A 10751-nucleotide genomic window follows, 5' to 3' on the forward strand; every position below is an offset into this window, starting at 1 on the left:
GGTTTCGTTCCTTTCGTTCCTCTAACTGGTCATCCTCTAAGCCCTCAGCTTCGTCCGCTACCTCAGCCAAGGATCGTAAAAACACAACTGGCGCGCGAAGCCGCGTCCTCAGAAGAACGGAGGGGCCGCTGCCACTAAGGCAGCCTCCTCTTGACTATCTGGCTGCGCCAGCAACGTCCTTGGTCGGTGGCAGGCTCTCCCACTTTGGCGACGTGTGGTTTCAACACGTCTCCGATCAGTGGGTGCGGGATATCATCTCCCACGGCTACAGGATAGAATTTTCTCCCAGCCCGCCAAACAGATTTTTTCTGTCCGCTCCCCCCTGCTCCAAAGCCGCCGCCTTCTCACAGGCCGTGGCATCCTTGCAGGCCAACGGGGTAATTGTTCCGGTTCCCGCCCGGTAACGGTTCAGAGGTTTCTACTCAAACCTCTTCCTAGTCCCCAAGAAGGACGGTTCCTTCCGGCCCATCCTGGATCTCAAGCTTCTCAACAAGCATGTTCACGTGCGGCGCTTTCGCATGGAATCTCTGAGATCGGTCATTGCCTCAATGACCCAAGGAGATTTTCTAGCATCCATCGACATCAGAGATGCCTATCTGCATGTGCCTATTGCGGTTTCACACCAGCGTTGGCTACGCTTTGCAATCGGAGAGGAATATTTCCAATTCGTGGCTCTCCCCTTCGGGTTAGCCACTGCCCCTCGTGTTTTCACCAAGGTCATGGCAGCAGTGGTTGCGGTCCTGCATCTCCAGGGGTTGGCAGTAATCCCCTACCTGGACGACCTTCTAGTCAAGGCCTCATCCAGTGCAGACTGCCAGAGGAGTGTCTCGCTCACTCTCGCCACGCTTGTTCAATTCGGGTGGCTTGTCAATCTGCCCAAGTCCACTCTGACCCCGACCCAGGAACTTACGTACCTAGGGATGCAATTCGAGACTCTGCCGGCACTTGTGAAGCTGCCCTTAGTCAAACAGCAGTCCCTTCATCTGGCGGTGCGCTCTCTGTTGAAGCCCCGCTGTCATTCCATCAGGCACCTCATGCAGGTGCTGGGTCAGATGGTGGCGTCAATGGAAGCGGTTCCATCTGCGACCCCTGCAGCTGGACATTCTCCGCTGTTGGGACAAGCAGACCTCTTCCTTGCACAGGCTAGTGGCTCTGTCGCCGCAGACCAGGAGCTCTCTTCAGTGGTGGCTTCGGCCCCTCTCTCTGTCACAGGGACGCTCCTTCCTGACTCCGTCCTGGGTGATCCTCACCACGGATGCCAGCCTCTCCGGCTGGGGAGCAGTATTTCTCCACCACCGAGCACAGGGCACTTGGACTCCGTCCGAATCAGCCCTCTCGATCAATGTGCTGGAAATCAGGGCTGTTCTTCTAGCTCTCGTAGCCTTTCACCACCTGTTGGCGGGCAAGCACATCCGAGTCCAGTCAGACAACGCGACAGCGGTTGCCTACATCAATCACCAGGGCGGGACTCGCAGCCGCCTGGCGATATTGGAGGTTCAACGAATCCTTCAGTGGACGGAGGACTCCAAGTCCACCATATCCGCAGTCCACATCCCAGGCGTAGAAAACTGGGAGGCCGATTATCTCAGCCGTCAAACCGTGGACAGCGGCGAGTGGGCCCTGCATCCGGCAGTGTTCAGGTCAATCTGCCGCAAGTGGGGCACTCCGGAAGTGGATCTAATGGCATCCCGGCACAACAACAAGGTCCCGGTTTACGTGGCTCGCTCCCACGATCCTCAGGCCTTCGCAGCGGACGCGCTGGTTCAAGATTGGTCTCAGTTCCGTCTGTGTTTCCCCCTCTGGCTCTCTTGCCCAGGGTTCTGCGCAAGATCAGAATGGAGGGCCGTCGGGTCATAATCATTGCTCCGGACTGGCCCAGGCGAGCTTGGTACCCAGATCTGCTCCGTCTGTCCGTAGAAATGCCGTGGCATCTCCCGGACCGCCCAGACCTTCTCTCTCAAGGTCTGTTTTTCCGCCAGAATTCTGCGGCTCTCAGATTGACGGCGTGGCTCTTGAGACCTGGATCCTGACAGCTTCAGGCATTCCTTCTGAGGTCATCTCCACTATGACTCAGGCTCGGAGGTCTTCCTCGGCCAAGATTTACCACAGGACTTGGAAGATTTTCCTGTCCTGGTGTCGCTCTTCCGGCCATGCTCCTTGGCCGTTCTCTTTGCCGACCATTCTGTCCTTTTTACAGTCCGGTCTGCAGTTAGAACTGTCCCTCAATTCCCTTGAGGGACAGGTGTCGGCTCTGTCGGTATTATTCCAGCGGCGTATCGCCCGACTGGCTCAGGTGCGCACCTTCATGCAGGGCGCATCTCACATCATTCCTCCTTACCGGCGGCCTTTGGATCCCTGGGATCTTAATCTGGTCCTCACGGCCTTACAGAAACCCCCCTTTGAGCCTCTTAGGGAGGTTCCTTTGTTTAGACTTTCACAGAAAGTGGTTTTTCTAGTAGCCATAACTTCTCTCAGGAGAGTCTCTGATTTGGCTGCGCTCTCTTCGGAGTCACCTTTTTTGGTGTTTCACCAAGACAAGGTAGTTCTCCGTCCGACTCCGGAGTTTCTCCCTAAGGTGGTGTCTTCTTTCCACCTTAACCAGGACATTTCATTGCCTTCCCTTTGTCCGGCCCCTGTGCATCGCTTTGAGAAGGCGTTGCATACCTTGGATTTGGTGCGGGCGCTCCGAATCTATGTGTCACACACCGCCGCTTTTAGGCGGTGCACCTCACTTTTTGTGCTAACCACGGGTCAGCGCAAGGGTCTCTTGGCTTCTAAACCGACCCTAGCTCGTTGGATTAGGTCGGCCATCTCTGATGCCTACCAGTGTTCTCAGGTGCCCCCTCCGCCAGGGATTAAGGCGCACTCGGCCAGAGCTGTCGGTGCCTCCTGGGCTTTCAGGCACCAGGCTACGGCTCAACAGGTTTGTCAGGCTGCCACTTGGTCTAGTCTGCACACCTTTTCGAAGCACTACCAAGTGCATGCTCATGCTTCGGCAGATGCGAGCTTGGGCAGACGCATCCTTCAGGCGGCTGTCGCCCATTTGTGAAGTTAGGTTTTACCTACTTCTCAGTTCTGTTTATTTCCCACCCATGGACTGCTTTGAGACGTCCCATGGTCTGGGTCTCCCATAAGGAACGATGAAGAAAAAGAGCATTTTGTTTACTTACCGTAAATTCTTTTTCTTATAGTTCCGACATGGGAGACCCAGCACCCTCCCTGTTGCCTGTTGGCAGTTCTTGTTCCGTGTGTTTCACCGGCTGTTGTTGTAGACAGAGGTTCCGGTTTTTCCGAGTTTTACTCTGTCTCTACTTATGGGTGGATGTCCTCCTTCAGCTTTTGCACTGAACTGGTTAGATTGTCATCCAGGGGGTGTATATAGCCCGGAGGGAGGAGCTACACTTTTAGTGTAGTACTTTGTGTGTCCTCCGGAGGCAGAAGCTATACACCCATGGTCTGGGTCTCCCATGTCGGAACTATAAGAAAAAGAATTTACGGTAAGTAAACAAAATTCTCTTTATTTCTGTTTCTCATACTTCTTTTTGCTTTATACACAGGATGACAACCATCAACGACAAGAAAATTTCACCTTTAACATGACTTGTCAGTATTGCTGGCAGCTCCCTCCATCGGAGTATGAGTGTAGTAAATCCAATTCTAGTATTTGCATGACTGTATCCTGTCCTCGGCAGCGTTATAATGCCACGTGCACTGTACGGGATCACGTCCACTGCTTAGGTACGTGTCTTCAAGGACATGCATTGTACTTTGTTACTCCTGTCAGAAGCTCTTCTGTTGTTACAGGTACTCTGCATCCTACATGGCCTTTCCAATCATCAGCTGGTCTATCAGTAATGTAGTGGCAAGTTTTACTATCAGTTTGCTGAGCCTGGCTCCAGAATAGCGACTATTTATGTCTGCTGTTCAGCGAAATAGTACAAACCAAGACAAAGCTGATATCTCTATTTACCCTGAATGTTTTTTTTGTAGGAGCTTCATTCACTAAGGGTACCGTCACACTTTAGCGATCCCACCAGTGATCTGACCTGGTCAGGATCGCTGGTGCGTCGCTACATGGTCACTGGTGAGCTGTCAATCAGGCAGATCTCACCAGTGGCCATCCCCCAGCCAGTAGCGACGCGTGGAAGCGACGCTGCACTTGGTAACTAAGGTAAATATCGGGTAACTAAGCGCTTGGTTACCCGATATTTGCCTTGGTTACCAGCGCACACCGCTTAGCGCTGGCTCCCTGCACTCCTAGCCACAGTACACATCGGGTTTATAAGCAAACATTTGCTTATTTACCTAATGTGTAACTCCGGCTACGTGTGCAGGGAGCGGGGAGCCAGCACTGGCAGCCTGAGAGCAGTGGACGCTGGTAACGAAGGTAAATATCGGGTAACCAAGGAAAGGGCTTCCCTTGGTTACCCGATATTTACGTTGTTTACAGCTTATCGCAGGCTGCCAGACGCCGGCTCCCTGCACATTCAGATCATTGCTCTCTCGCTGTCACACACAGCGATGTGTGCTTCAGTGGGAGAGTAACGTCAAAAAAAATGAACCAGCACTGTGTGTAACGAGCAGCGATCTCACAGCAGGGGCCAGATCGCTGCTCAGTGTCACACACAGCGAGATCGCTAATGAGGTCACTGCTGCGTCACAAAAACAGTGACTCAGCAGCGATCTCGATAGCGATCTCGCTGTATGTGAAGCACCCCTTAGGGTATGTGCGCACACTGATTTTCCAGAGAATCCACAAGTAATCTCAGGTTCACCTTCTGCAGTGAATTTGTATTTTGACACAATTAGTCTCATTTGGGGGGTAAAAATCCCCTTTTAACTGCCCAACCGAAGTGGAATCCACAGGGATACAAATTCCAAAACTTAGTTTGAGTTTCTTTTTTTACAGCGATCACATAATAAAGACATTGTTGTTCTATGGGTCAGTAGAATTACGACTTCCAGAAATGGCCATTAGCATTTCAGTAAAATGGTAGCCCCGTATGTAAGATTAAATATGTTTCTTTTAAAGCTGGAGTCACATTGGGTACATTTCTGCTGACTATAACTTTCAACCATCCAAAACGTGCTGTCAGCCCTGATCTAAGGGACTAATCCTCCATGATCAGAGCTATCAGTTTGGCGGCATAGTGTAAAATAGAGTGGAACCCCTGGGGATGGGGGTGCAGCTTCTTCATAGTGGGTATATATGGTAAATGTTGCCAAAAGAAATATTGCTTTTGTCACTACATTATCTTTTCACAACCTGCATTTTTTACTTGGACCTGTGATTTTGTGTCTCACTTACTAACCGTTTATTGCATGTCGTTCGCACACATACAACAGCAGGGAATGTCATGTCTGTTTCCAGAGTTGGTCAGTTAACTCCTCACAGGGCACACATGCCCCCTTTGTCACCCCATTGACCCCGCAGGGTGATCACGTGGCACCGATGTGATTGCTATGGCAGCCGGAGGCCTAAACGTGCTTCTTGGGTCTGCCATTCAGGACAGGATATTAAATCTATTTTGAAAAATCATAAATTACATTATAGTAATTACTGGGCCTGAACATGTGACCGTCTGCCTATGTGGCGCTGTAATTGAATTAGGGCATTTCCTGTGTTGGAAATCAGAATCTTTGAACAACGGCTAAATAAAATGTGAAGACTTTATCGAAAAGGATTATGGGGCCGATTCATCAAGGTGCTTATGCTAAAAATCTGACATAAACCCCTTTAATAAGTTGTTCAAAATATTGTGACTTTTGTCTCTTGCATGCCAGTCCCTGCCAGCTACACCAGTATAGGCAAGGTGTGGGTGGGACTGGGAATGGTCAGGCTTGTCCATCAAATTTATCATAAGTTATGCCACTAAAGTTCTACATTACTGGCAGCGGTGCCGTATACTGGATACCAGACGCGCCTGATTCATTAAGTGACGATCACATGTAATGAATCTGGTCAGTGTACTGCAGTGAGCTCTTCAGTAAGACTGGTTGGTGTGCTCTGTGTCAGTCTTAATGAATCGACCCTTATGTATTTATGGTATTTTGGTAAATCTCTAGTAATTGGAAATTCTTTAAATTGCAGGTAACCGTGTGTTTCTCAAGATGCTGTACTGTAACTGGACAGGAGGCTACAAGTGGTCCACGGCCCTAACCCTCAGGTAAGGCCTGCTACATGATATGTGTAGCTTCATCTAGTCATAGAGCAAGAAATAAGAACTGAATCATACAGTCTGTGGGCTCATTTACAATCTAATATATAAAGCTGTGTGTGTGTGTGTGTGTGTGTGTGTGTGTGTGTGTGTGTGTGTGTGTGTGTGTGTGTCTATGTCCGCTAAAGGAATCTGCACCTTTTCATTTACAATCACGAAATTTTGCACAGACACCCCATGTGACTCAGGGAGCGTCATAGACTATGTTTGGGCGGGAAAATTTAACCCCGCGCTTTACAGTTACTCCCCAAAAATTCTGCCTCTATTAAACTGAATGTAGGTGGGAGCTACATGCTATAAATAGCAACTGTCAGTGGTTGCTTTTAGGAACAAAATAGTTAGTATAAGAAGCTTATGTGTGAGGTAATATGATGTCGGTGGAGAGACTGATAGAGAGAGACAGAAAAAGAGACATAGAGACAGAGAGACAGTTACTATCCCGGACAACACTGAGTACTACAGCTAGTAAAAAATATAAGCCAGAGTACAGACCGGAACAAGGTATGTGGCGCCTCTGGAGCTCAGGGTAAACCTTGCCAAGGCCATTCTGAGTGTTTTGTCTTTCAGGTCTATTCAGTGCCTCACGTGCTCCTCATGAGAGGCAGTTATAACATTTTCTCATGTTGAGACCAAATATTTGTCCTTTTTAGACTTCTATCAATCATGCTCTAATATGAGGGCCCCATATGAGGACTGGTGTTTGTATAATGGATTGGGTAGAAACATTCATTGTGAACACTGCGATTACATGAATTCCCTTGACATAAGATTTCTATGTATAGGATTGCAAAGGGAAAAAGGAGCTACTTTTCGAAAGTGAAAGTTTGACTAATTTCCTCTGAGGCCATTTTTTGCACCAATATTTAATATGGTGGACCTCAGATGTAGCAGTTGTAGTTAGAGATGAGTGAATTGATTTGCAGAACCCTGGTACGATATCATAGTCACTATTCCATGACAGGACGCCTGTGAACCGCCTCGTACCTTTTGTGCATCCCATGCACAAATTTTTATTACTCAGCCTGGTGCGACATAGTAGTCGTTTTCTTGTGACGTACGCATGTCTCATCACGCTGACTAATCGAGGGTAGCTGGAAGTGCAGCGCTTCCATCCTTTGACCTGGAATACTGCCCTGAATGCTGGGTCATGGTCGATTCGCTCATCTTCAGTTGTAATGCTTGCTATCTGCCCTGCCTGATATGGGAATACTTCACCAGGGTCTACTCCTAAGGCCAGAATCACACTTGCGAGTGCCTCTCCTGTAACTCGCGCGAGTCTCACATCGCATCACCCGGCATGGTCTGAAGCTCTCCAGACACTAGCATCTCAGCTGCATAGAGATACATGCAACCGACCTGCTCCTTTCAGGAGAGTGTGCGGCCATGCCGGGTGATGCAATGTGAGACTCAGGCGTGATACTTGCGAGGCACTCGCAAGTGTGATTCCGACCTAAGAGTGACGGCTGCTGGGCACTACTTCTCTTCCATGCTGCCATAGTGCAGAGAAATGGGAGCTACATTTTGTATTAATACAGAAGTGCTGTCACACACCTGGGGTTGGACAAAGGTGTTAGTTAAGTATAATAATAATAAAGTTTATTTATATAGCGCCAACATATTCCGCAGCACTTTACAATCTGGTGGGGGGTTGTATAGACCAAAGCAAAATAGTACATAATTCAACAGCTACGGTAGGAATGAGGGCCCTGCTCGAAAGCTTACAATCTATGGGGAAAAAGAGGACACAAAAGGTGAAGGACACTTGTATATCTGGCCGGCCATCGTTATATTAGTTTATTGGCTACATATAAAGATGAATGATCTGGTCTTTAGACAGTAACCTTTTGGGTGCCGTTACGTGCTATTGGTTGTATGTAGGATGTGAGGACAGAAATAGCAGAGAGAAGGTTACGAGTAGCATTTAGTAGGTGGGACGGGGGAGAGTTAGGTTAGTAAGTTATTATGATAAGCTTGTCTGAAGAGATGTGTTTTTAATGTACGCTTAAAAACTTGGGGGCTGGATATTAGTCGCATTCTTTGGGGTAGTGCATTCCAGAAAAATGGTGTGGCACGAGAAAAGTCTTGGAGACTGAGGTGTGAGGTTCGTATTATGGAGGATGTTAGTCTAAGATCATTTGTGGAACGAAGGGGGCGGGTAGGATGATAGACAGAGATAAGGGATTAGATATATGGTGGTGCAGAGCTGTGAAGAGCTTTGTGTTTTGAGGGATGAGTTTGTATTGTATTCATTGGGATGCTCACCAATTATTATAATGCCCCTACCCCCTTTTGAATGGAGCAGTGATCATGCATGCACCCCTCCACTGCCAGTTCTGAGACTGATGGAGGTAGCGGAGCTCTGTTAGTTCATAAAATCTCCCTGACCGGTTACTTGACAGCTGTTCCTTTCAGATTGCACTGACCTCATCATACTGTAGCTTCACTGACAAACTGCCCGATCGTTCATCAGACACCACAGTGCACGGCACATGATACCCCACCACAGTCAGCTCTTTTATATAGTTGTTGTAGTGTGAATATTTACATCTTGACTTCTGAGTATGTGGTGTGCAGGGTCATGTGTAATATGTATTTTGTTCTCTCCCTCCAGTATCACCCTCGGGGGCTTTGGGGCTGACCGGTTTTACTTGGGCCAGTGGAGAGAAGGACTCGGAAAGCTCTTCAGTTTTGGAGGACTTGGAATTTGGACACTGATTGATGTGTTTTTAATCTGTGTGGGATACGTAGGACCTGCAGATGGGTCTCTATATATCTAATGGAGCCTGACATCAGGAGAACAAGCATTCCTGAACATTGGAGCCTCTGCTTGTTCTGTTTGTATATTTTTTCTGTAATGTACAGTATCTGTACTAAATCTGCCTTTTCCTAAGGTTGGCTTTCTCAAGCAATTTTATCACTCACTGTCATCTTAATTGTTTTGGGGTTTTTTTTGTTTTTTTTCTATAAAAAACACCATATTTTTTGCTAGGTTGGTGTAAATGTGCTATACCATAACACCGCTCCACAATGATTTTGCTACTGAGAGAAAAACATGTGATTCATACTAAATTGAACACACTGATGCCATATATGAACTGTGAATTTCCCTGACACATAGATTTTAAGTTATACATGCAAAGTCTATTCACATATCATAATGCATTATATTTTAGGAATATTCCAACAGATATGCCCGAATGCACTGACAGGTCTATCGGCTCATGTCAGCAGTAAGTATAGAAGGCAAGCTGGATAAAGTTTGATAAAATGATCTGGTATAGTGCTATCAGTTTTGAAACTCAAGATGGATATATGCAAATGTGATGACAAATTCTGCTATATATGCGGTAAATCCACCACTTATGATCAATGCATGAATCTGACAAAGTGAGTGTATATTGCTTATAAGTCTTTAACTGTCAAAGTGGAGATGAAGAGAAAAGCTGGGCACCTCCTGTTTGTTGCACTGTTGCTCTGGGCTAATGCAGTGGTTGAATGGTAAAAGGAAAGGAATGGTTTATGCAGTGTCAGTAATTGACGTGAGCAGAAAAATCCTCATTCAGACTAATTTTTGCATGATCGCTGGAAATTCAGAGAATCAAGTCACAAATTGTGTATTTTGTGAGTCTGTTCTTATACCAGTACCACACAATGTACAGAAACCAGTGGCTGCCCCTAACGGTTCTGATCCTCATGAAGAAGATGTTGATTGGCATGATGTATTTCCTGATCCACAACAACCAGAAGGTCAGATGCACTTGCTGAGCTAATCCGATTTTAGATGATCTGGTAAGAGATCTGTCATTATCTAGCTCAGGGTTTCCCAAACTGCAGTCCTCACGACCCCCAACAAGTCATGTTTTCAGGATTTCCTTACTAGTGAACAGGTGATGGAATCATTATCAAGGCATCACCTGTGCTATATTAAGGGAATCCTGAAAACATGACCTGTTGGGGGTCGTGAGGACTGGAGTTTGGGAACTACTGATCTAGTTTCTAGACTTCGGCAATGGAATTTTCTACAACGAGGCTCAACAACTTAAGTCTGGCGTTAGCGACACACCAAGTGATCTGCATCCTATGTAATGGAAAGCAAAAGGCTACTGCTGGTTTCTTCAGCGCTCTATTGGGAGACCCAGACGATTGGGGTATAGCTACTGCCCTCTGGAGGCCACACAAAGCACTACATTAAAAGTGCAAGGCCCCTCCCCCTCTGGCTATACCCCCCCCGTGATATCACGGGTTCTCCAGTTTTAGCTTTGTGTGCGAAGGAGGTCAGACATTCCATGCATAGCTCCACAGATTTTAGTCAGCAGTAGCTGCTGACTGTTTCGGATGGAAGAAAAGAGGACACATATAGTGTCCCCAGCATGCTCCCTTCTCACCCCTGGATGGTGTTGTAAGGTTGAGGTACCTATTGCTGGTACAGGGCTGGAGCCTGACATGCTGTTTTCCTTCCACATCCCCTTGTAGGGCTCTGTGGAAGTGGGATCCTGCCGGCCTCTCAGCTCTGATGCCGGGCTCCATCCACAG

General features: G+C 47.7%; 1 protein-coding gene across 1 annotated transcript in view; it reads left to right on the forward strand.

Moving 5' to 3' along the window:
* TM2D3 (TM2 domain containing 3) overlaps positions 1-10420 on the forward strand; it is a 32447-nt gene extending 22027 nt beyond the window's left edge. The window contains exons 4-6 of the mRNA XM_075342724.1: positions 3558-3738; positions 6092-6167; positions 8830-10420. Coding sequence (XP_075198839.1) covers positions 3558-3738; positions 6092-6167; positions 8830-8995 — 423 coding nt within the window. The 3' untranslated portion in view covers positions 8996-10420. The remainder of the gene's footprint in view (positions 1-3557; positions 3739-6091; positions 6168-8829) is intronic.
* The last annotated feature ends 331 nt before the right edge of the window (positions 10421-10751 follow it).

Source organism: Anomaloglossus baeobatrachus, chromosome 4 (genome assembly GCF_048569485.1).
Source record: "Anomaloglossus baeobatrachus isolate aAnoBae1 chromosome 4, aAnoBae1.hap1, whole genome shotgun sequence".
Classification (NCBI taxonomy): Eukaryota; Metazoa; Chordata; class Amphibia; order Anura; family Aromobatidae; genus Anomaloglossus; species Anomaloglossus baeobatrachus.